This window comes from Stigmatopora argus, chromosome 14 (genome assembly GCF_051989625.1).
Source record: "Stigmatopora argus isolate UIUO_Sarg chromosome 14, RoL_Sarg_1.0, whole genome shotgun sequence".
NCBI classification, from domain to species: Eukaryota; Metazoa; Chordata; class Actinopteri; order Syngnathiformes; family Syngnathidae; genus Stigmatopora; species Stigmatopora argus.
In genome coordinates, this window is record NC_135400.1 from 12,149,900 (window position 1) to 12,174,682 (window position 24,783).

General features: G+C 45.8%; 3 protein-coding genes across 7 annotated transcripts; 1 reads left to right on the forward strand and 2 right to left on the reverse strand.

Annotated features, from left to right (window-relative positions):
• Positions 1–379: 379 nt before the first annotated feature.
• hoatz (HOATZ cilia and flagella associated protein) lies at positions 380–3,704 on the reverse strand. 2 transcript variants are annotated; one of them, XM_077618540.1, is made up of 2 exons: positions 2,981–3,704; positions 380–785 (listed from the first exon to the last, which is right to left on the reverse strand). In XM_077618540.1, exon 1 carries the CDS (start codon positions 3,525–3,527, stop codon positions 3,021–3,023), a length of 507 nt encoding a protein of 168 aa, XP_077474666.1. In that variant the 5' UTR covers positions 3,528–3,704; the 3' UTR covers positions 380–785; positions 2,981–3,020. The 2 variants fall into 2 exon arrangements, with proteins under 2 accessions (XP_077474666.1, XP_077474667.1); XM_077618541.1 differs by lacking the exon at positions 380–785 and adding an exon at positions 1,848–2,488.
• On the forward strand, positions 2,992–17,629 carry LOC144088221 (myosin-11-like). Of its 2 annotated transcripts, XM_077618539.1 has the most exons (45): positions 2,992–3,590; positions 3,679–3,768; positions 4,122–4,343; positions 4,975–5,200; positions 5,264–5,434; positions 6,391–6,547; positions 6,651–6,678; positions 7,231–7,330; positions 7,424–7,471; positions 7,558–7,650; positions 7,750–7,813; positions 7,919–8,017; positions 8,132–8,275; positions 8,685–8,780; positions 8,869–8,987; positions 9,411–9,563; positions 9,683–9,856; positions 9,945–10,118; positions 10,206–10,320; positions 10,392–10,582; positions 10,656–10,777; positions 10,871–10,940; positions 11,154–11,314; positions 11,392–11,500; positions 11,567–11,698; positions 11,763–11,969; positions 12,050–12,187; positions 12,267–12,390; positions 12,459–12,630; positions 12,755–12,967; positions 13,034–13,178; positions 13,259–13,465; positions 13,546–13,650; positions 13,863–14,015; positions 14,100–14,348; positions 14,474–14,686; positions 14,765–14,977; positions 15,365–15,526; positions 15,603–15,731; positions 15,801–15,889; positions 15,971–16,094; positions 16,285–16,493; positions 16,581–16,689; positions 16,757–16,929; positions 17,064–17,629. In XM_077618539.1, exons 4-45 carry the CDS (start codon positions 5,036–5,038, stop codon positions 17,287–17,289), a joined length of 6,045 nt encoding a protein of 2,014 aa, XP_077474665.1. In that variant the 5' UTR covers positions 2,992–3,590; positions 3,679–3,768; positions 4,122–4,343; positions 4,975–5,035; the 3' UTR covers positions 17,290–17,629. The 2 variants fall into 2 exon arrangements, with proteins under 2 accessions (XP_077474665.1, XP_077474664.1); XM_077618538.1 differs by lacking the exons at positions 2,992–3,590; positions 3,679–3,768; positions 4,122–4,343; ... (4 more) ...; positions 7,231–7,330; positions 7,424–7,471 and having other exon boundaries at positions 7,597–7,669.
• A 761-nt stretch (positions 17,630–18,390) lies between these two features.
• LOC144089050 (nuclear distribution protein nudE homolog 1-like) lies at positions 18,391–24,753 on the reverse strand. Of its 3 annotated transcripts, XM_077619863.1 has the most exons (9): positions 24,665–24,753; positions 24,426–24,563; positions 22,278–22,417; positions 21,770–21,923; positions 20,246–20,394; positions 19,639–19,775; positions 19,419–19,562; positions 19,146–19,237; positions 18,391–19,019 (listed from the first exon to the last, which is right to left on the reverse strand). In XM_077619863.1, the coding sequence occupies exons 3-9, from the start codon at positions 22,361–22,363 to the stop codon at positions 18,909–18,911; spliced, it is 873 nt and encodes a 290-aa protein (XP_077475989.1). In that variant the 5' UTR covers positions 22,364–22,417; positions 24,426–24,563; positions 24,665–24,753; the 3' UTR covers positions 18,391–18,908. The 3 variants fall into 3 exon arrangements, with proteins under 3 accessions (XP_077475989.1, XP_077475988.1, XP_077475990.1); XM_077619862.1 differs by lacking the exons at positions 24,426–24,563; positions 24,665–24,753 and adding an exon at positions 23,253–23,439; XM_077619864.1 differs by lacking the exons at positions 24,426–24,563; positions 24,665–24,753 and adding an exon at positions 23,062–23,204.
• Between the last annotated feature and the right edge of the window lie 30 nt (positions 24,754–24,783).

The following is a 24,783-nucleotide window of genomic DNA, read 5'->3' on the forward strand; positions in this document are numbered from 1 at the left end:
AAAAGGATGATTGACTTTAAAATCAAACAACCCCAAGTCAACACTAATCAATGGAAAAGTGAACAACGTGTGTGAGAGAGAGCGAGTGTGTGTGTGTGTGTGTGTGTGTGTGTGTGTGTGAGAGAGAGAGTTTTAGTGTGTTACATAATGCTGGCAGATTGTAACCAGGCGGGATTAAATTGGCTCAGAGATTTTGGGAGGCTTTATTAATCCCAAAACAACTTGGAAAGCCTGCATGTTGTCACTTTTTTTTAAACAGCAATCCTTTAAAAACATTAGAAAATTATTTTATTTGACGTCATTTAAAAAGGAAATGTTCACTTGACAGACGTCCGATGGGACGCCAGGGTTCAATGGCAGTGAGACACCATGTGATAAAATAGTCTTGTTTTCATTTTTAATACATTTGTGGTCATTTTTCATGAAAAAAATGACTTTCTTAAGATTTAGAGCAATTAATTTAATCCATTTTTGGAGAAATAAGGCGGTTGATTTGGATTGAACATCTGTCACTGTTAATGGCACTGAAGTATATAATCATTAACGCCAATGAGTTCTTAAATAATCTTCATTCTGTCAATGCATTTTGAAGGTCTCCCATCCAAAGAAGACATCAAGGAAGCATTTCAAGTGAAGCAACACATCGTCTCTAAAACAAATTTTGAGTGGACTCAACTTTTCTTCTTCTTCTTCTTCTTCTTCTTTTTTGTTGAACTTCCCGCAGGCCCTGGTCTCAGCGGCCATGACGCAAGCGGCGGCAAGCGCTTTTTCCGCTCCAATGCAAACTGCAACGAAACACAGAAGGATTCCCAAATTGGCTCGCTGTCACGGCAATTGGAAAATGTAACAAAATAGCACCTGACGCTCAACTCAAAGCAATTTGGGTCAACATGAAAAATTCATCCACTTTTAGGGGTGTCAAACATACAGTCCGTGGGCTGGGGAAGGACTTTGAAGCTCATTTGTACTGTACACGCAGACCCAAACGGATATTTTTTTGACCTGGGTGCAGCAAAACTTTATTTTTGCGCCCCCCCTGCAGTCAAAATGGCGGCCAAAGATTAACGAAGAACCTTGAAATGTGGCCAAACCAACAGGAAGTAGCTTGAAAATACCCCAAAATGAGCAGAAAGCGAGCCATGAAAAGGAAGCAGCCTGGAAATGATTCAAAATTTAAAGGAAGTTGGAACATGTCAATCAGTACAGGCCGCCGCAGACAAATGCCAGAAATGAAAGTCAGCCATTTTTGTCAAGTCTGTCCTGATGGAGAGCGATTGTTGAATATTTAAGCGAGGGAGGCTTCAAAGTCACTAGCATCTTTTTCCTAAGCCGTTGCCACAAGTATTAGGTGCCGTAAAACTCCTCGGCGTGTTACTTTTATTGCGGACGCTCGGGTATTTGCTGTCTGGAGAACCTGCTGATTTATGGAGACGCGCTTTACGAGCGGTTTTCACTGGAGACCAATCCGTTCCCACCGGCTGAGTTGGGATTGAGCAGCGCCCCATAGTCAAAAAAACATTTTTTTTAAATCCCCAAATTTGCAATCGTAGCCACACCAATTTTGATCATTCTCAGCCACTAAAAGTACGTTTTTGGGGGTCATTTTACTATTGCTTTCATCTTGCATCATTTCTACTAATGAGACTCACATGAGAATTAGCTATGACCAAAATGTGCTGCATTCAAATTCAAGAGGAATATGTTAATACTACAAAAAATGATTTCTTTTGTTTTGGTTTTCATGTCTTTTTCACCCAAATAGACATTATTAAATGCTGTTTTGTGTGTAGATGCACTGCTCCCTAATGGTCAGCATGTGAAATTACACGAACCACCAATTACTATTTTGATAGTCGATGAATTGTTTACACATTTTGGACCTAAAAAAAGCTACATATCATTTTTTTAGCTTCTTGGATGTATTTTTCATAGCCTGCAGATTAGTAAGACTCAATTGTTGTTGTTGTTCTTCTTCTTGTGGACTCTAGCCCCATTTAAAAAAAAGTACCCGAAAGATACATTGTAGCTAATATTCCTAATCCAATTTTTCTCAGCTCCCAAAAATTAAAATGCTAGGGTCGTTTAATATATAAATCACATGAGTCAATGAGCCATTTAAGACAAAAGACATCAAGTGAAGCGATCGAAAAGATGGATCAAAATGGTTATGACATTAATTGCGGTGAAGGGCACTGAAACGTGATGATTCCCTGCTTGTCAGAACTATAAAAGGAGAAGAGGCAGGTGGACGTTGCCTATGAGGGTCACACGAGCACCCTGGAGGAATTCAGGGCATATTTGGACTTTTTCCACCTCGTCCGGGTCTCCTTATCTGCAAAAGAATCCGCCCGGACTAGGAAAAAGGCTCAGGGGCTTTGCCTCCAAACTCTGGGTGGAAGATGGATGGAGAGAGAGTTCAAGTAGGTTGAGAAGTCAACACCCAAGTTGCTCACGTCTTACTTAGCCTATTATGGCAACAAGTCCTCATCTGTTAAAACCAGGAATTGTAATTACAATTGTAATGCAAGGGTGTTTTTCTTAGTCAATGATTTCAACGTGATTACTTGTTGGCCACTTTGGTGTACTTTGTAGGGTTTGACTATGCACGTTTTTGTCAACATAAATTTCGCAGCCCCGATTAATCGGCTAAGTGACAAATGATCGAATAATTCTACAACCTTGTCAATAGTCGATGATTTTTTTAGAGACATTGATCTTAAAAATGGCCCCAATACTCTTTTGATGCTTCTTAATCGTGGTGCTTTTATACATTAAATCAAAAATATAAACGAGGTTTTGCTTTAATATTATTTTATTACTATTAGTTTACAGTTCTAATGAAAAAATGGAAACCTAACTATTGACTTTTTAAAATTTTATCATAAGTTTAAAAAAAATATATATATAATATATAACAGTCCTAATCGTGTAATTAATTGTTTGTGATATCATCTGGTAGACTACTCATTGGAGGAGTCACCTGTTGTTTGATTGCGGTGCGTTCAGGACCTTCACGCAAATCAATAGAGTTGTCTGACCATCTCCTCTTCCACGCTTAACTCTCCCGTCTTGTTTTTCGACATTTTGTTGTCTTTGGACGCTTTGGGCTTGAAGGCCGCGGAGAGCAACTCCTTCTGGATTCTCTGCTCTCTCTGCCGCCGCAACAGGGCCAACGTCTCCTTCCTTTGGGCGGCCATGGCCATGTACTTTTGCCGTTCCTCCTGCCGCTGCTGTGCCACGAACAGGTTCGGCATGTCGGCGCGTGCCGGCTCGGGCTGGACGCTTCGCTCCGGCCGGGACACCGGTAACCTCTGCGGTATGTCGGCCGACACCAGGCGGGACTCGAGCGGGCTCGGCATGCACAGCGAGCTCCACAGCCGCCGGGCGTGGGACACGTCCTCCGGCGAGGAACCGCTGAATACGGTCAAGGCCAGGTTGGACGGCTCGAGGCTTTTCTCCGGAGTGGCCATCATGGCCGCGCTAACTTTGGGAGAATTTGAGCGGAGGTTGTTTGGAACGGTCGCCATAGATACGAGAAATACTCCCGAAGAACAACAATAACTTCTTGTTGAAGTCAATCAAACGTAAAGGTACAGGTGACGTTATTTTTATTTTTTATTTTACAAATACGTAGACACGTATATAAACCAAATTCTGAAAAATCCTATTTTTTTTTAGCTGCAGTGAACGTGAAACCAATACCATGTCGCCTTATGACGCCAGTTGCTAACTTCCGGGTTCACTTTTCTAGGCCGAACTTGAATCAAGGTAAATGTTCTTTTAAGGAATGTTTGTTTTGGATTATTAAAGCATTTTAAACCAACTGAAGTGTAATACAATAGTACATATTTTGAAAGTGTAAATGTTCAATTATTTTAATGTAATTAAATGTTATTAACAATTGGATTTACATCTGTTTTATTATGTTTTTTTTTAATTGAACAAAGAAATTCAAACTAATACCAAATTACGAGTTCCTTTTTTTAAATTTAAGATATTTTACAAGTGCCACCAAAGGGTGAAGTTTTGCCCTTCTACCAGAGTCAGCTGGGTTAGGCTCCAGCACCCCGCAAGCAGTGATGAAAATGAATGTATTTTACATGCATGTGTATGTATTACAGATGAAATATGGCGTCAATGTTTACCCATTTGCTGATTGGATGAAGGGACTTAAGTGGTTGTGGCCAAATTTGGAGAAAATAGGCCGGTCTAGTGGTCCCGTTCCATGCCTCGGAGTTGTGGAGGAAGGTCCTCATCTTCCTCCTCCTCTTCATTAGTGGCATCTACCTGCTGCCGGAGTCTGCTCTTGCTTCATCCTGCACCGAGGAACCAACCTGAGCACAGTGAGTCTCTTCTCTAAACCTTTCTCTTCGCATTCCAATCAACTGACGCCAAAGAACTTGAAGCTAAATGTTGACTTTGCAAAGAAAATTTACATTTACGATTTACTTACTTCAATGAGAGGGCATTATGCGTTGGAATCCCTTGTTAAGAAAATGTTAATGAAAGAATAAATAGATCAAAAGGTGCTTTTTTCCGGGTGAAAATGCCAGCAACGTGGGTCGTGGTCATCCTTTGGTGCACTTTCTCGTCACGTCAGCGTTTTGGTGTAAACGCCAAGCTTGGCTAGACACGGAGACCGCCGCCAGTCGCGCCTTATAAAGTAGCGCGGCCCCCACCAGGGGCCCATCGGCCCTCGGCGGGTGACCGAGAGCAAATTGGGGAAGCCCAAACATGGGCTTCCTACCGTGGCAGATCGGCATGCTTGTCAGTGCTGTCATTTTGCTGGCTTTATGGCGAATTTACCAAGGGAGGTCAAAACGTGGGCAGTAAGTAGCTTCCCATGAATGGGCCATTTTCTTTTAAAAACTGAAAACACCACTTTAGTCCACATTGCATTTGTTGGAATAAGATATGGAGTCAAATGAAGGGTTGTACCTGAAAAGCAAACCACCATCTTGTCCTCCTCCTCAGGGCCGACGCGGACTGGACTTTACCCGATTCATCCTCCGGCGACCAATCGCGACTTTCTGACATGGCGGACCAGGCGACGGACGACAGCAAGTTCCTGTTCCTGCAGAATGACTTCCGCAACACCGGCGTGGCGCAGGCCGACTGGGCGGCCAAGAAGATGGTGTGGGTGCCCTCGGAGAAGGAAGGCTTCGAGGCGGCCAGCGTCAAGGAGGAGCAGGGCGACGAGGTCAGCCGCCGCCCGGGAATCCGCCGCGGGGCGAGAGCTTGACCGGTGTGGCCCTCGGTACAGGTGCTGGTGGAGCTGTCCAACGGGCGCAAGGCCACGGTCAACAAGGACGACATCCAGAAGATGAACCCGCCCAAGTTCAGCAAAGTGGAGGACATGGCCGCCCTCACCTTCCTCAACGAGGCCTCCGTCCTGCAGAACCTGAGAGAGAGATACTTCTCCAGCCTCATCTACGTACGGGAGTACTTTTCTAAATACTAGAAGTGCTTGTTTTGTTTCTGAGAGTAGGACTTTAGCTTTGTGGAATTTTCACTTTTTGGATTTTTTTTCTTTTTTTTACTGTAAATTATTTGGTTGAATGTTGAGCGTATTCTTCAAAGCATTTTAATTTTTAAGGGACTTAACTCTATCAAAGTAAGATGTTTTTTTTCCTCAAAATGATCTTTTTTCTTTAATATATCCATCCTCTAATTTCTATTCTGCTTATCCTCACAAGGGTCGCGGGTCTTACTCAAAATATGTAATATACACCCCAAAAATTCATATTTGGTCTATTTAGGGGAAAACTACGATGTTCTCTTAAAAATAAGGATTTTTTTTGCTTGTATATATATAAATACATATACATTATATATATATATAATGTATATGTATTTATATATATATATGTATATATATAAATACATATACATTATATATATATATAATGTATATGTATTTTATGTGTACATATATGTATATATATACACATACATGTATGTGTATGTATGTATTTACAGGTGTGGCTTACATGAATAGGTCATGTCTTAATTAAAAAGATATATTTAAAAAAATATTTTTTTAAACTAATTGTAAATAAAAATAAGAAGGGAAAAAAGTTAACGTAATTAAACTGATTACAGATACAATTTCTCTGGTTATGGCTCCGACTAAGATATTTTTTAAATTTCCCACTATGTAAATGAGTTGCTTTAATCATGACCTCAAACTAAATCCATTTCCTTTTTTAAATTCCATTTGGGAACGTCGCTACCTAGCCCAAGCCCCGAAAAGAAGCCGAGTTCCAATAAGAGCAGGCTTATGCCTGACCTATTCCAACTCATTTTCACCAAGTCTAATCGTGCATACAAGCATTTGAAGATGACCTCACCGTGTCCTTGATGTGTTTTTTTTCCTCTCTTGCCCCGCAGACGTACTCGGGCCTCTTCTGCGTGGTGGTGAACCCGTACAAGATGCTGCCCATCTACTCGGACAAGATCATCGAAATGTACAAGGGCAAAAAACGTCACGAGGTGCCACCTCACATCTACTCCATCACCGACAACGCCTACAGGAACATGATGCAAGGTGATTCTCCATCCTTTTCACCATCGCCTTACATGGAGTCCCACTCATATTTTTAGCGCGCTAAGATCATCCTTTCTCCGTTCTGCTTGATTTCCCTCCGCAGACCGCGAGGATCAGTCCATTCTCTGCACGTGAGTCCCACAGAAGAAGCCTAAAACCAAAGACAAATTAAACCTTGGGGATGAATGAAAACATAACGACCCAAGTCGCATATCATGCTGAATTTATTCTGATTAAGAAAAATATGGCAGAAAAATCCATGAACTAAATGCATACCTGGCAACTTATACGTTTTCCCATATTTTATATGCTTTTTTGATCATTTCAAATTGTGTACGCCATATTACAATTTTTATATGGGGGAAAAAGTATGTTTTTTGTAAAAGGGATTTCCATCTGGTAGCAGACGAAAACGTCATCGTCGATTTGCTAATGCTAATGATATGCGCATGCGCGTCGTCAGTTATCTGTCCATCTTTTCACTATATTAATATAGCGCGTCAGCAAGCAATGTACACAGACAGTTAAGCCTGTCAGTGTTCTACAGTGAAATCTACAGAACCTTGAATTTAGTGCATACATAAGGCGCACCTGATTGGGCACTACGTTCCCTTTGAGGTCAATTTTAGTCTTTTAAGTGCACCCTATGTGAGTAAATATGAATATTTTTATCCCTCTCTAAGTGGGGAGTCCGGAGCAGGGAAGACCGAAAACACCAAGAAGGTGATCCAGTATCTGACCCTGATAGCGTCGTCGCACAAAGTCAAAAAGGAAGCAAACCCTGTGAGTTGGACAAATAATAGGGGATCGAGAACCTCCCCCTGCGGTCCTCCGCATTCCTTTCTTACATTTGACGTGATTATTCAATTTTCACAGCCGGCGCAACAGCAGACACAACAACAACCCGCTGGATCGTTGGCCCACGTAAGTACGGAGACGTTTTTTGGGACGACGACCCCGTGTTTATTTTTCCGCGGCGACCCTAACGCCGTTCTCTGGTGGACCCGCAGGGGGAGATGGAGAAGCAGCTGCTGCAGGCGAACCCCATTCTGGAGGCATTCGGCAACGCCAAGACCATCAAGAACGACAACTCGTCACGATTTGTAAATTGTCAATCAGTTCGTAAGTTGACACTCGCCACCATTTTGACGGCGGGTTCCCTCAGTAATTAAAGCTTTCGTGTGATCCTCCCGTGTCCGTAGGGGAAGTTCATCAAGCTCAACTTTGATGTCACGGGATACCTAGTCGGCGCAAACATTGACACGTGTATCCTTAACCAATCGACACAAACAATATAAGTTTAGTCTAAAAAAAAAAATTGGTCCTAATATTGCTTCCTACGTTACTATATTTCTTAATTGACCCAATCAGACCTTCTGGAAAAGTCTCGTTGTATCCGTCAGGCTAACACCGAGCGAGCTTTCCATATCTTCTACTATATGGTGGCCGGGGCTAAAGACAAAATGAAAGGTGAGGAGAGATCAAGTCAAGCGGAGTGTTTTTCCGTCTCTAGAAGGTCGCCGTTCGTCCGGTTTAAGTTCAAAACGCATGGTAGATTTGATCGGTATTGGGGCGGTGTTTCAGAGGACCTTCTTCTAGAGGACTTTAGCAGCTATCGTTTCCTGATGGCGGGACACGTGGAAGTTTCCGGGGTGGAGGATGACGAGCTGTTTGTGGAGACCCTGGAGGCCATGGAGATTATGGGTTTCACCGAGGAAGAGAGAATAGGTGCGCCCCACTCGCAATCCAGATTCATAATTTTCCATCACTATAATTTTTTGTAGTCCACTTCAAGATATTCAAGAGTTTCAATTTTTCTTTCAAATCAGCCTAAACTTTCTGATTCATCTTCGGTGACTTAAAAACGCAAACTTTGGTCCTGACACTTGCTGGTCTAAATGATTTCAAATGTTCAGGTTTTAAGAAAAATTAAGTGTAAGATTGGTCTCTTTGTGCTTCAAGTCTAGAATAATTTAAGCGCCAACCATAAGGATGGAGCTGGTTTACCATACCTTTTAAGCCGCAGGACCTTTCAATGAGTTGTCCGTGGTTTAGCACCTTAATTCCGGGTTCCGAGGTCCCGATGACGTTGAATGTTCTCTGTGATATATTCACTTCTTCTTGGCTCCTCCCTCAGGCATGCTGAAGGTGGTCTCCACGGTTCTCCAGCTGGGAAACGTAAAGTTTGAGAAGGAGCGGAACACGGAGCAGGCCACCATGCCGGACAACACGGGTACCCTAAAATTACCTCCGGCTCTTGGTCAGATTGTCGAGATGACCCAAACTTTTTCTTCATTCTCTCTCTCTCTCGCTGCCGCTAGCTGCCCAGAAAGTGTGCCACCTGCAGGGTATCAACGTGACCGACCTCACCCGGGCCTTCCTGACCCCCAGGATCAAAGTGGGCCGCGAAGTGGTTCAGAAGGCTCAGACCAAGCAGCAGGTAAAAAAACAGATCCTCCCTCATCTTAATTTGAAGAATCCACCTGCCATCTTGGTGGGTGCCCCTGTAGGTCACAGGTGTGAAATTGGCGGCCCAGGGGTCAAATCTGGCCCGCTGCGTCATTTTGTGCGGCCCGAGAAAGTAATTGATAACTTTCTGTTTTAGGATCAAATTCAAATGAAGATTATAGATATAGGTTACATTTTCTGATTTCCCCTTTTAAAATCAATAATTGCAAGTTATTTTAATTTAAAAAAATGTTTTTAGTTCAAATGGCGATTTTTTTTTTTAATCCCTTTTTTTTCTTTTGGTGTTTTTAGTTCAAAAAGCATTTTGTAAAATGTAACATTGAACATAAACATGAAATGGAGTTACCGTTAATGCGGCCCACGTACCAACCGGAGTTTGACATGCTTGCTGTAGGCGGACTTTGCTGTGGAGGCCCTAGCCAAAGCAATGTACGAACGTCTCTTCCGCTGGATCCTGGCCCGAGTCAACAAGACTCTGGATAAGAGCAAGAAACAGTCTTCATCCTTCCTGGGGATATTGGACATTGCCGGCTTTGAGATTTTTGAGGTGATCGATCATCAGTAGATACGTCCCGAGCTATATCACGAGGCGGCTCACTCTTGTGGTTATGATGGCGGTGGACCTCCTCCCAATTTGCTTACTCGTTTGCGATCATCCCGCGGCAGGACAACTCCTTCGAGCAGCTGTGCATCAACTACACCAACGAGCGTCTCCAGCAGCTCTTCAACCACACCATGTTCGTCCTGGAGCAGGAGGAGTACAAGCGCGAGGGCATCGATTGGAACTTCATCGACTTCGGGTTGGACCTCCAGCCCACCATCGAGCTCATCGAGAGAGGGGTCGGTCGGGACCGCCGTTGTTTTTTTTTTTTTGGGCTGAACGGAAAAGGGACTTTCTGTAGCTGACCTCGTACGTTTGCCGTTCCAGAACAACCCGCCGGGCATCCTGGCACTGTTGGACGAAGAGTGCTGGTTCCCCAAAGCTACGGACACCTCCTTCGTTGAGAAACTGTTGAGCACGCATTGCGGCCACGTCAAATTTTCCAAACCTAAACAGCACAAAGAGAAGCTGATGTTCACCATTGCGCACTACGCCGGAAAGGCGAGCATCGTCCAGTTCACCAAACGATGAGTCATTTTTCTATCTAATGACCTCAATCTTGCTGACACCTTGTCTGTTCTCTCCCAGGTGGACTACAACGGCGCCAGCTGGCTGACCAAGAACATGGACCCCCTGAACGACAACGTGACCACTCTACTCGGCAACTCGTCCAGCAACTTCATCCAGGACCTGTGGAAAGACGGTCGGTCTTCCCGGAACCTTTCCCCATCTGGAGCTCGTGGAACCTGAACCGCCCATCTGATCTTCTCTCAGCCGATCGAGTGGTGGGCCTGGAGACCATGGCCAAGATGTCCGACAGCTCCGGGCCCTCCACCAAGTCCAAGAAGGGGATGTTTCGTACGGTCGGCCAGCTTTACAAGGAATCCCTGGGGAAGCTGATGACCACCTTGCACAACACACAACCTAACTTTGTGCGCTGCATCATCCCCAACCACGAGAAGAGGGTATGCCCATACGCCTTGGCGTACAGCTGTAAGCCCCCAGTGCTGATTGCGCGTTGGCGCTTCCATGCCACAGGCGGGCAAAATGGACGCCAACCTGGTCCTGGAGCAATTGAGGTGCAACGGCGTGTTGGAGGGCATCCGCATCTGCAGACAGGGATTCCCAAACCGCATCATATTCCAGGAGTTCCGCCAGAGGTACAAATGACTTCTTGCGTTCCGTCTCTACTTTTTTATTTTTTAAACCATCAAGATATTATTCGTTTAAGCTCTTTTTCCACGTACCTGCAGGTATGAGATTCTGGCGGCCAACGCCATTCCCAAGGGCTTTATGGACGGGAAGCAGGCTTGCTGCTTAATGGTAAGATGAAGAATCCACCAAAAACTGTTTTTACACTTCCAATCATGAAGATCAGGAAATCCTGGAATCCAATCACTCTGGTCTTACTTACATTTGAAGATCAAGCCAGTTTATTCCTTATCGATACCTTCTACACAAGACACCAAGTTGGGAAAACTCCAGGTCTTCATAGCGACCAAGTGTCTCAAGTGTTCCTTCATGTGTGATGTCCAGATGAAGCATTTGGACCTGGATCCCAACCTGTTCCGCATTGGACAGAGTAAGATGTTCTTCAGGACTGGAGTGTTGGCTCAACTGGAGGAAGAGCGAGACCTCAAGCTCACCGTGATCATCATCTCCTTCCAGGCTCAGGCCCGAGGTTTCCTAGCCCGAAAGTAGGCCACACACAAGTACTTGCGGTTCTTCTCAAAGGCTGTTTCGTGTAGCTAACGAGACCTTTTTTGTCTCTCAGGGCCTTTAACAAACGCCAGCAACAGCTTAGCGCCATGAAGGTCATCCAGAGGAACTGCGCTTGTTACCTCAAACTCAAGAATTGGCAGTGGTGGAGGCTCTTCACCAAGGTGTCAAGCGAGGAAATCATTCAAAATGGAGACTCTAAGCTAACATAGCCCACACATCTTCTCCAGGTAAAGCCGCTGCTGCAGGTGACCCGTCAAGAGGAGGAAATGGGCCAGAAGGACGAGGAGCTCAAGGAGGCCAAGGAAGTGGCGGCCAAGAAGGAGGCGGAACTAAAGGATATTAGCCAGAAGCAAACACGGGTATGAACCTCGGTAGACGTTGTCCAAAAAAAAGGCTTGAGCACATGCGGCTTTTTGCGGCTAGTTGGTAGAGGAACGAGCCCAGCTGGAAAGCAAACTTCAAGCGGAGACGGAGCTCTACGCCGAGGCCGAGGAGATGAGGGTTCGGCTGGAGGCCAAGAAGCAGGAACTGGAGGAGGTCCTCCACGAGATGGAGGCCCGGCTAGAGGAGGAGGAGGAGCGTGGTGCCCAAGTGCAGCAGGAGAGGAAGGAGCTGGAACAGCAGCTGCAGGTTGTCCATCGCAAACGTGGCCAGATGGAGCCTTTGGTGGAGTCGCAATGGAAACCATGGAGGTTTTTCAAACCTTTCAGAACATGGAAGCCCACTTGTTGGAAGAAGAAGACGCTCGTCAAAAGCTGCAGCTGGAGAAGGTTGCCGTGGAGGGAAAAGCCAAGAAACTGGAGGAGGATGTTCTGCTTATGGAGGACCAGAACAACAAAATGCAGAAGGTGTGAAGCCGTAGTCTTTCAAATTGTGGTCTTTGTAAAAAAAAAAAAAATCAAAAATAAATAAATGGAGTCTTCCTAGGAGCGAATGCTTCTGGAGGAGAGGATGGCAGATGTAAACTCCAACCTGGCGGAGGAGGAGGAAAAGTCCAAGAATCTAACCAAGCTAAAGGCTAAGCACGAGTCCATGATATCCGACTTGGAGGGTCAGTCCCGAGAGCCCAAGTTTCTTCTCCCTCGTCTGTGCGGCAACGCCCTTTCCGCTCTCGTCTAGTGCGTTACAAGAAAGAGGAGAAGGGTCGCTTGGACACGGAGAAGGCCAAAAGGAAGTTGGAGGCCGAGCTGGCGGAACTCCACGAGCAGCTGGCTGATCTTCGGGCCCAACTGGACGAGCTGCGAGCGCAACTGGCCGCCAAGGAAGATGACCTGCAGGCCACTCAGGCCCGGTAAGTCCGTTCTTCTCCCAACGGGCTCCACGAACCTTTGTTTGAAGGGAGGACTCCAAAGGTTTGACGGGCCAAAGGGGCACGGTGTCCAGTCCCGGTCCCAGACGAACGTGGTCTTTGGCAGGTTGGACGAGGAGAGCAACCAGCGTGGCTTGGCGCTGAAGAAAGTTCGAGAGCTGGAGACCGCCCTGTCCGAGTTGCGGGAGGACCTGGAGGCCGAGAGGGCCGCCAGGGCCAAGGTGGAGGCGGCGAGGCGGGACCTCGGGGAAGAACTCAACGCCCTGCGCTCGGAACTGGAGGACAGTTTGGACACCACCGCGGCGCAACAGGAGCTACGGTCAGTCCCTGGTGCCTTGTGTTAAATCACCGGAGAGATTCCATGACTTGCGTCTGCGTTGGATAGCGCCAAGCGTGAGCAGGAGGTGGCCGCGTTGAAGAAAGCCATGGAGGAGGAAGGCCGCAGTCACGAGGCCCAAATCCAGGACCTGAGGCAAAAGCACAGCCAGGCGGTGGAGGAACTCTCCGAGCAGCTGGAGCAGGCCAAGAGAGTAATGACCTGAAGCCGTGGTTTCGAAGGAGAAAAAAACAAAATCTATCTTACCGCATTGTTAACCGTCATTGCCTTCAGGTCCGGGCCGGTCTGGAGAAAGCGAAGCAAGCCCTGGAGAAGGAATCTTCCAACCTGAGCGCCGACTTGCGCTCCATGGCCGCCGCCAAGCAGGACGTGGAGCACAAGAAGAAGAAGGTTGACGCTCAGCTCAACGACGTCAACGCTCGCCTCAACGAGAGCGAGAGACAGAGGAACGAACTGGGAGAGAAAGTCTCCAAGATGAGTGTACGTTGTGGCGGCTTGTAGCCTGAAAGCGTCTCAAATTGCTTAACTTGCTAAACTTTTTTTCATGTCTGCTCTTTAAGGTGGAGCTGGAAAACCTGGCCAGTCTTCTAAATGAAGCTGAAGGAAAGAACATCAAGCTGAGTAAAGATGTTTCCGGGCTCTCCTCGCAACTCCAAGACACTCAGGTTGTTAGCGAACGCCCTCTTAGCGGCTAATTGAAGGCGTGGCCTTTGGCTAAAACTTAGGAAATTTTGCTAATCTAACAAAAAGTTCTAGCAATGGTGAATTGAATGGAATGCTTTTACAAGAGTCTTTGAAAACCTTGACATTTAACTTTGTACTAGATTTTAGTCATGTTTTTTGGTTTGTTTGTCTCACCTGATCATAATCCCAACAGGAGCTTCTGTCCGAGGAGACACGACAAAAGCTGAACGTGTCCGGACGTCTACGGCAGATGGAGGAAGACCGGATTTGTTTGACGGAGCAGCTGGAGGAGGAAAATGAAGCCAAGCGGGTCCTGGAGCGGCAGGTGTCCAGCCTCAACACGCAGGTCAGGAACCTCCCTCGCAAAAAGGACTTCCTTGAAACTTCAGCCAGCACCGAGGCTTGAAAGCGATCCGCCGTCCACCGTCAGCTGTCCGACTGCAAGAAGAAGCTGGACGAGTCTTCGGGCTCGGTGGAGCTGCTGGAGGAAGGCAAGAAGCGTCTCTCGCGGGAACTGGAGGCGGTCAACCACGACTACGAGGAGAAGGCCTCGGCCTACGACAAACTGGAGAAGAGCCGTGGCCGAATGCAGCAGGAGCTGGAGGACGTCCTCATGGACTTGGATGGCCAGAGGCAGCTTGTAGCCAACCTAGAGAAGAAGCAGAAGAAATTTGACCAGGTAGCTTTAGGCATAGTAGGCTCGGTTCAACCGTCTAAGTCTCCTTCGAGCGAGCCTACTTCCTCAATCCTCATTTGTTCCTACGTTCCATTTTTAATTCATCTCCTCTGGTCCACGTTCTCCAGATGCTGGCCGAGGAGAGAGCCGTATCCTGCAAGTTTGCCGACGAGCGAGATCGAGCAGAGGCAGAAGCGAGGGAGAAGGAGACCAGGGTATTGGCTCTGTCCAGAGCCTTGGAAGAGAACCGCCAGGCTCTGGAGGAGGCAGAGAAGACCGCCAAAAGCCTCCGAGTGGAGATGGAGGACCTCGTCAGCTCCAAGGACGACGTGGGACGGAACGTAAGACGAGTCGGGGTCCAGAATATTCCAAAGCCGCACGTTTTTTTCCCTGGAGCGATGCATACGTTGTGTCTTCAGGTCCACGACTTGGAGAAGGCCAAGCGTTCCCTGGAAGCTGTGGTCGAGGAGATGAAGGCCCGCATGGAGGAGCTGGAAGATGAGCTCCAAGTGGCCGACGACACCAAGTTGCGTATGGAGGTCAATGGCCAGGCCCTCAAATCCCAGCACGAGAGAGAAATGCAGGCCCGCGAGGAAACTGGCGAGGAGAAGAGGAAGCAGCTCCTCAAGCAGGTCAGGAGTCAGCCTCCTTCACTGCCATTTACAGGTTAGGATTAGGCCTGCAGCTCGATTAATCGATTAATTAGTTCGAGTAATCAACAAATAGGGCAACAAACATTGTTCGTTTTTGCAATAACTTCATTTATTTTAACCTGAGAATTGGGACATCCATTATGACCACCAAAAGGCAGTGTACTCTTCCAAATTCTTTCCTTCATTTTTCATCTTCACTACTTTCAAAACAAAGCGCAACAATGCCACGCTAATTACACGGAAGCAAAAAAAAAAAATTCAAACCACTCCCTTAATCGAATCATTCAATTTAAATCGATCGTTGCAGCCCTAAGTAGGACATTTGTAGGGGTGAAAAAAAGATGATGTTTCCTAATTGCGTATCAGGTCCGCGAGCTTGAGTCCGAATTGGATGAGGAGAAGAAGCAGCGCGCTCAAGCTTGGGCCGGCAAGAAGAAGCTAGAAGGCGAACTCAAGGACACGGAAGAGCAGCTGGAGACCACCAACAGGGCGCGGGATGAGGCGCTCAAGCAGCTGCGCAAGATCCAGGTCAGTCAGTGCATCCGACGTTCCCGTCGTCGCTCGGGCCTCTGCTGACCGTGGCCGCCGTCCGTTCAACCTTCAGGGCCAGCTGAAAGATCTCCAACGGGAGCTGGAGGACTCTCGCGCCGCCCACAAGGACGTCCTGGGCTCGGCCAGGGAGGCCGAGCGAAAATCCAAAGCCGCCGAGGCCGGCGTGGTGCAACTTCAGGAGGTGCGGCAGACGTGACTTCTCGCCGGCGTCTCGGCTCGGTGTTTTGAGGAACCTTCTCCCGTGGCTCAGATGCTGGTGGCGGCCGAACGGGCTCGGAAGCAGGCGGAGGCGGAGAGGGACGAGATGGCCGAGGAGCTCGCCAATAACTCCTCTGGAAAGTCAGTGTGCTCCTTTGACTAAGTTGCTCCGACTGGAAATCTCAGGGAGAAGGTCACGTGTGTCTCGATGTCCCATTTCAGGACCATGATGTCTGACGAGAAGCGGCGCCTGGACGCCAAGATCAGCCATCTGGAGGAGGAACTGGAGGAGGAGCAGAGCAACTTGGTCAACCTCAACGAACGTCTGAGGAAAAGCCAGCAGCAGGTAGGAACGCGTGGAAATTTTATTTGAGTGTGGTTTAAGGAGACTGTACCCATGGATATCGGGAAAACACTTCTTTTTAGCGGGTTAGGTGCATTTTTGGGGGGGACGATCAAGCAAAAGCTGGTTCGAACCAACTTTTTAAATGGGACAATAACGGAAAGGCAAAAGTAGGTACCTGGCGTGTTTGCAGGTGGAGCAGCTCAGCGGCGAGCTGACGTCGGAGCGGGCGTCGTCGCAGGCCAAGGAAGCGGCCAGGCAGCAGCTGGACAAGCAGAACCGAGAGCTGAAGGCCAAAGTTCAGGAGATGGAAGGCCAGGGTCGTTCCAAGATGAAATCCTCTGTGGGTGCTTTGGAGACAAAACTGAAGGAGGTGGAGGAGCAATTGGAGGTGGAGAACAGGTAAAAAAAAGAAAGAATTAAATAGATTTTTTCTTTAAGTCACTCGCATTCTAATGACGATGAGTTGGGTCTTGACGACGATGGCAGGGAGCGTCAGGCCTCCGCCAAGAACCTGCGGCAGAAGGACAAAAAGCTGAAGGACTTGACTGTGCAGATGGAGGATGAGAGGAAGCAGGCGCAGCAGTACAAGGACCAGGTGAGCCCAGGCCCTCGGACAAAGGCCTCCTTCCCCACTTGACGGCGAACGCTTTCCGCCGAGGCAGGCCGAGAAGGGCAACGTGCGGGTGAAGCAGCTGAAGCTCCAGCTGGAGGAGGCGGAGGAGGAAGCCCAGCGCGTGGCCGCCGCCCGCAGGAAGCTGCAGAGGGAGCTGGACGAGGCCGCCGAGGCCAACGACGGCCTGAGCAGGGAGGTGGCCGCCCTCAAGAGCAAACTCAGGTTGGAAAAGTTATCAGTGTTCAGCATTCGCTTTGAAGGTACTCTGGACTGACACTTTTTCAGTCTAATTTCAATGGGGGGAAAAACAGGCCAATATGCTATTAACTCTTAAGAAACTTCTGTCTCCGCGGCAGGCGTGGCGGCGAGCAAGGTTTCAGTGGCGCCAGCCCCCGCGGCGGCAGCGTCCCGAGCCTCGGCGGGGGATCGGCCAGGACCACCGCGGGGCTGATGGGAGGCGGCGTCGCCCGGGCCAAGAGCGCCGTCCCGGAGATCCCAGAGGAAGACGAGGATAAAGCCAGCTCGCCGTCTCCACCCACACAAAGCCCCCCACCTGAGGTGAAGACCCCACGGGATGAATAGTGGCCAAAAGCGCCTTCTGCTGTTTTGGTCTGCACTTGGTAATAGTGCAGCAAAAAGTTCACATATACTTAAGAGTTTTAACAAAATTGCAATACAATAACATAATTGTTAACCCCGCCCTAAAAATAACATTTTACATTTGCTACAGAAATGATAAATTTGGCTATATTTGTTGAAAAACTAGTGGTGAACTCTAGGTTTTTAAGTTGGCATTCAAAGGAGTTCATGCTAAAAAGCGGAATATTCGGGGTGTTCCAAAATGTTTGACTGCATTTCCTAGGTCAATCATTTTGACAATTTTCATTGGAATGACCTCAATTTTTTGTTTGTAGTGTATAACGTTTGGCATTTCTATCTTTTCAGGTTAAGAAATGCCGTTCACTTCAAAAGAAAAAGGCATTGTGTGTTAGAGTATGCTCGGACTCAGTCACCCAACAAAGTGCAGCACCGTGCCCTTCTTCACAAATTTTGCAAAGGAGGCGGGGGGCACTACAACATTATGTGTCCCTTCGGCGGGGGGCACTACTACTAGTGCAGTGCCCTCCGCCGAAGGCGTTATGCCTCCTTTGCAAAATTTGTGAAGGTACGGTGCTGCACTGTGTTGGTTGACTGAGTCCGAGCATAACAGGCAAAATGCTTTTTCTATTGAAGTCAATGGCGTTTCTTAACCTGAAAAGATAGAATTGCAAAACATTACACACAAAAACTTAAAAGGTTTCTACACGAGCTGTGAAACTTTGAGGTCATTTCAACGAAAAATTTAACAATGATTGGCCTACGAAATGCGGTCAAACATTTTGGAACACCTTGTATTTACAAAATGTGCATTTGGGCTTACCCTTCAGCATAAGAGGTTGGCATTTGGCCCTGAAACTCACAGAAGTGCAACGTTTTGTGTTAGAAATATGTATCGGAAAAACACGTTTTGCCACAAACACCAAATTTGTTGCTGGATGAAGAACACGTTTGTTGCATTTCTTTCTACTGAGAATTGTGCACTTGCTTCTCACTATAAAGTATCTTTGGACCGTTTTCCACTTGTTTCTTGCCTCCTTACTCTTATTTTGCAACCCCTACAAAACGGACCAATGAGAAAGTCAATTAGAAAAACAAAACTTTATTGCAAACAACAAGGCGCAATTGGCAAAACAAATCTACACATTTAAGAGGCTCAACGACGTTTCAGTCAGCCTTCCGCAAAAAAACATTTATTTACGGAAGGTAAAGCACATTACCTCAAACGGCCACAAGTTGGATTTTTTTAGGCAATCGACCTGAAAAAAAGTGCTTTATTTCAAGTTTTAAAGTTAAAAAAAGAGGGAGCAACGTTTTCATCCATAGCAAGATGATCTTTTTTTTTTTTGTCAGCAAAAAAATGCGTCAAACTCTTCCAAATTTTATCGTCATTTGTTCTTCCCTTCCTTTGTGGCTCTAATACTATTTTTGTACAAAGCGATTTGAAATAGGACGTCAACAAAAATGTGACTTTTCTCATGAAAACTTGTTCTGCCACGGCAGAACAAACAGTGTCACAAACCTCCGGAGGAGAAAAAAACAAAGTCAATCCGTGAGTATTCAAGCGAGAGTAGAGACGTACGTTTTGTTCTGGTGTCAGGAGTTTAGCTCCGCCTCTTGACGAGCCCGTTGGCGGGAGACGCGGTTGGCGGTCTGCGTCCTGCCGGCTGCTCGTGGACGTACTCGCGACAGGACGCCAGCTTGGTCTCCAAATTCTGGCGGTGAAAGATTATGTTTCAGTGCCATTGACGTTGACCGGCGTCCATTTCTTTTGGACTTCCAGTCCAAACAGATTGGACGGCTATCGCCACAAAAGAAAAAAAAAGCAATACAATTCTCACCCCGACTCTCCGAAGCAGCTCGCCGACAATGTTGAGGGCCGAAATCCTGGCCGAAGTTGTCAGGTGACTCGCCGTTGCGTCGCCGTTTTCATCTTCAAGGAATAGAAATGAAGATGAAATCATTCAAGTTTGCATTGACGATGACTAGAGTAGAATAATAAGAATTTCATCTTTTTAATTTTTGTAAGAAAAGCATAAACATTTCAAAACATATTTTGACATCTTAAAGTTTAGATTTCAAATGTATTATTAAAGTGCAAGTTAAATTTAGACCTTTGTTGACGGATGGCACTGAGGATAATAGGGACGGCGTGGGCGTGGGTCCCGGGGCTGACGATAATGATGGTGACTGTGAAGCCTCGCCGATGCCGCCGTGGGTCTGCTGCTTCTGCTGCACGGCCAGCTCCTGCCGTAAATCTGAAACGACAACTTGAAAATCAGCAAACTTGAAGAAAGTAGGCATGCGTGTGCGCCGGCGGCACGACCCGGTGACCTCTGGCCTCATCCTTGAGCCTCTGCACCGACTCCAGGAGGTTCTCCTTGTCGTCCAGCTCGTTCTCCAGGATGGCGTTTCTCTCGATGGCCTGGTTCATACGCAACTCAAAGTCTTCTAGGGACATGATGGTCGCCCTGGACAACAAAAAAGAAAAAAAAAATCTTGCCAAAAAGTTCAAAAGGACTGCTTACATGTCCCAAAGAGCGAGCATGCTATCTGCTGGCCAACTTGCAAACTACAGAACAATAAGGCTGCAATTAATCTATTGAATCAATCATAAAACAAAACAAAATTTAAAAATCGGCCTCCAGAGATTGATACATAAACAGCAGACCACCCCGAGAAAAAAAAACTTCCCATTCCACTTACGTAATTTTGAAAACAAATGAATAAAACATAAGGTATGGTCCACTGACATCTACCAAATTTCATTGTGATCCCGGCACAAACGATACAGGAGTAGCCATTTTAGCTAGCACCCGCACCAAGAAGATCAACAACAAAGCAAGCGAGATCTGGAGCCCTCCCTCTGCATTTTCACACGAAAATACCATTTTGGGGGGGGGGGGGGGGGGGGCGGCAAGTTGAAGCCCCGCCGGCTTACCTTTTGGCTCTCTCCAGGTCGTCGTTGGCCTGCTCCAACTCCCTGATGTACTTTTGCAGGTGGTCCAGCATGGACGTGGCCTCGGTGAGCTCGTCCTCCAGGATGGACATCTGATGACTCGTCTCCGAGTGCTGCGTGCCGTATTTCTCCTGCCGGGAAGACGGCCAGCGATGTCAATGGCAAGGAACGGGTTAAGCGCGCGATGGCGCGAGCGTGAACCGCCATGAAAGCCAAGTTGTATCAGCTGACGATCGGGGAAGAACCCTATCTCCACGCGTGTTCCCACAGGGTCCTTTAAATATCTTGGCGGCCCACAACCACAAATTCTTTAGACAAGTCAATCTCATAAAAAAATATTTTGCGCCTGAAGCACACAAAGATAAGACACTTCGAGTTACATAAAAAAATTATGGTTTCTCGTGGCAGCGAATGCCGTGCGATGTTTTTTTATTTTTTTGAAGATGTTAGGCGATGCGGTGGTCTGAGAATTAAATGGCCTTTTGTCTGATTTCGGCCTATTTTTAGGAAAATTTATCTAAATACAAAACAAAAAAAATACAAAAAATAGCCTGTGGAAAGTTCCAAGCAATTAATCCACGAATCTAAAAATACTTTGCTGGAAAAAAAGGCTTAAAAATAACTTGAAAATGGGCCCTTTGTCTGTTTTAAGGCCTTTTTTCATGAAAAAGTATCAAAATACAAAACAAAAAAATATCACAAGCAATTATTCCACAAATTACTTCTGCAATAACAAAAAAAATATGACGTGAAAACCAGCCATTTGTGCATTTGAGTTATTATTTATACAAATGTTTTTTAATGACCTTCTGGAAAACTCCACGTATCCAAAAATATTTGTTTTTTTTCCAATCAATAAATATTATTTAACCATGGCACACTCCAGTTTTAATTGGACTATAGTGCCTGTTTAAAATATATATTTTGGGAGAATTTAAGATTAATCAAGCAGTTAAATCAAAATGAAGACCCTCACACAAAAAAAAAAAATCCGACAAATGTGTGTGCCTAGTGTTTTGGCCAATGAAGGTCTTCAAAAATTGATTTTTTTTTTTCTGCTCAAGTTGAAGTGCTGACCAACAAAAGATTCATTCAAGCCCAGTTTCTCTTCTTTGTACGACGTGTCAAGTCACAGAACGTTCCGCTTGGGTCTCGTGGCATTCCCCCTAGACGACGTGCCATTAAAAATAAAATTAAGTTGAACACCAATGCTAATTTCTAGTAGCATTTAGATGGGATTTCACAATTTAGGTTAGCATTAAGCTATGTGACCTATCTTTTCAGAAGGGTTGGTCAACAGCTTTTTGTTTAAACGTTTGACTCTTGTTTTTATAACAATTTTATTAAACCTTTCATTGAAAAAGTCATTGGCTGCCATAGGCGGTGATAAACGTATAACCTTTTAAGATTGGGAGAGGCTGGAAGCGAACCAATTTTTTTTTAACAAAAAAAAATTTAAAAAGTCCAAATGGATTGCATATACATATTTTAAATTGTGGTGGTTACCTTGTAATTTTCCAGGTCCATTCGTAGCCGGTTGTTAGCAGTTAGAAGCTCGCGATTGCGCGTTTCGTACGTTTTGAGCTCGGTTTCCAGCTCGGCCTCGTAGTCGCGACTCATTAGCTGAAATTCCTGCAGCTCTTCCCGGGCTTCGTCCGCACTGAAAACACATAAACACAAAGATTTTATTCATTAAAATAAGCGCAGGGCCTACGAAACACAATCATGGAGGAATCTGAAATTGGGCGAATGCTTATTTTCTGTCCATTCCACAAAGTCTCCAACATTGCGGATCATTTTTCTTCATCTGGCGTGACTGGCAAAAAAGGAGTCAATAAATATCCTATATCATGTCTCACGCATTTGGATAAAGGCCAGAGAATTTGGAAGAGACCATGTGAGAATGCTTTCATTGTCCTGAAATCAACTCCTATTTGGAATTTAAGATAAGACTGGCAGATATTTCTTGCTGCAGTGTCAACAACTTCAAGTTTTGAGATGGAGGAAAACAAACCTGTGTTGGTGTTTGACAGCCTGTTCCTTCCAGTAGTGCAGTTCCTCCTTCAAGGATCCAAACTCAGGAATGCCCGGATCCTCCATCTCCAACTCTATCTCCGATTCTATCAGCAACCTGGCTGAAAACAGCCTCACTTGCTGCAAAACAAAACAACTGTTTAGACCTGGACTGGATTGAATTCAATGTTTTTATTGTCATTATACAGGTGTAATGAGATTTAAAGCTTTCACCACGTAGTGCACAAATAACTTTTTGGGACGTCAGTTGTCGTCAATAGGTGTTTTTAATATAAACTTATAGCTCTTTTTATTCACTACCATATCACACCGTGTGAGCTGAATTGTGAATTAGTCAACGAATTAAGAAATCCTCTGAAAAGATGTCGACCTCAATTAGAATTTACCTTGCCCGGACGTGACTTTTTATATTACTTATTTATGTTTTTACTGAGAAACACGCACTTTGTGGAGTAGCACCACTAATTTCGTTATACGCAGCTGTTGTATAATGCCATTTTTTTAATTTAATTTATTGGCAAAAAAAGCTTTCTAGATTTAAATTAAGACAATTTATATTTCCAAATGTACACGCAATTTACTTTTATTTCCATTATTGGTGAGCTACTGCAAACTTATTCTACAACCAAGCGAACCTGCAAATAACAATTAATTGATTGCTCCAAGACTTGAACAAGTTAAACCATGTCAAAACTTCCTAGGAAAAAAAACACTTGCGCCTAAATAAAGCCATTTTTATTAAAAGAAACGTTAAAATGACTTACTTCTCGAGGTTTTAAGCAAGGCAATGAACAAAAGTGAATGGAATATCCTCAAGGCTTTTTAAATGCAAATAAGTTAGCTGGTCATGCTAAAGGGAGTTAACCATTTAAATCCCAGCTGACATAAACACGCCAGTTTCCCGTGGAGAAAGTACCGTGAAAAGCCGACAAAACGCGGAAAATGTCGCACTCACCGTCGATGGACTTTCCCGAAAACAACCACTTTTAGAGGATAAATGTTACTTCGAGAAATGTAGAAAACACTTTGCCCCGAGTTGGGAGTCACAAAGTTACAGCCGCCGTGGGACGAGGACGTCGAACAATAAACGCTGCCATTCATATTGTTCAGAGCTGTCCACCAATCACAAGTTACGTGTCCGGTCATTTTTGCGATTTCCATTTGCCCTCAAAGCTGCCAGTCAAATTATTTAACCAATCAAGTGAACAATCCCGGAAGAGGGCGTATACACATCGCTTCCCCAATGTAGACATTTTGCTGGATTAGTGGGGGACCGTGATGCCTTCGCATACTGTCGGAAATACAAAACATCATCAATTCGTCGAGTTATATGATAGATTTTGGGTTGCAAATGTACCCCAAATTGCGTCTTTTGATGCAAAGAGAATGCACATGAAATGATTTAAGTTATTATTAACTCAGTTTAAACCAGGGACCGAATTGTGTTGCCTATTTGAAGTGCTTTGTGGCTTCATGGCCTCTGATTGGGCAAATCCACTCCCTGTTAGCAGGGGTCACAGGTCACCACGGGTCAAATGTGTCTCTTTCAGAAGGATTAAGGCGACCCATGTGATCCTGGTTAATCCACACGCATGCACCATCGCCACATATAAAGCTGCTTCACACACCGTCTCTGTCCTTTACGATTTCTTTAATTCATTTACTTATCGACGTGGTCATCTGGGGCGAAGATGCAGTCGATGGCCTGGTGGGACATGATCCACATGGCCTGGCAATCCAGACCAAAAGTGGTTTCAGTCAACTTTACTCATTATGCGCGAATGCTCAATAAGAGCTGCTTCTCCATATGATGTCATCCAGGCAAGGTCACGGCTCAAGAAGTGAATGAATGCCAACAAACTCACTGAAACAAACGAGGTGGTCTTGTGAATGATGGCAACATCAGGTATTTTTAAAAGATTTAAACCTAACCTTAAGTACTAAATAATAATTCAGAAAAATGTCATTTTAAAATTGTAGTTCATATTATCAAATGAATGAAGTTGCTGACTTATTTAAAAGTTACCGGCTCAATTAAATGACTTGAATAGGAAAACAGAATTGAGTAATCACTAATATGAACGCCATAATTTGTCTTTACATTCTTCCTTATGAACCTGTCAGCTACCTTTGACAGTCCAATCTATTTGGACTGGGAGGAGCCGGCATTCCCGCCCGGCTACGGGCACGCCACCCACTGAGCTGTCGCCGAGGGGGCGTGGTATCCGCACGCCCGCCACCACAGCTGCGAGACACCGAGGGGTACCTGAAAACAATACCACGTGTCACCTTGTTCTTTCCCTGAACAGGAGTCCAACTTGAGTTAACTCTTGTTGGCACGGGTAAATCTGTAGAAGCGGCGCCCACCTGAAGCTGGGCAGTTCTGACGTAGGCCTACTGCCAATGCCGGTAGGCCACGCCCCCATGGCACTTTTCCTGCACACACACAAAAAGGACTCTATGCCTGTTTGCAAGGGCCTCATAAA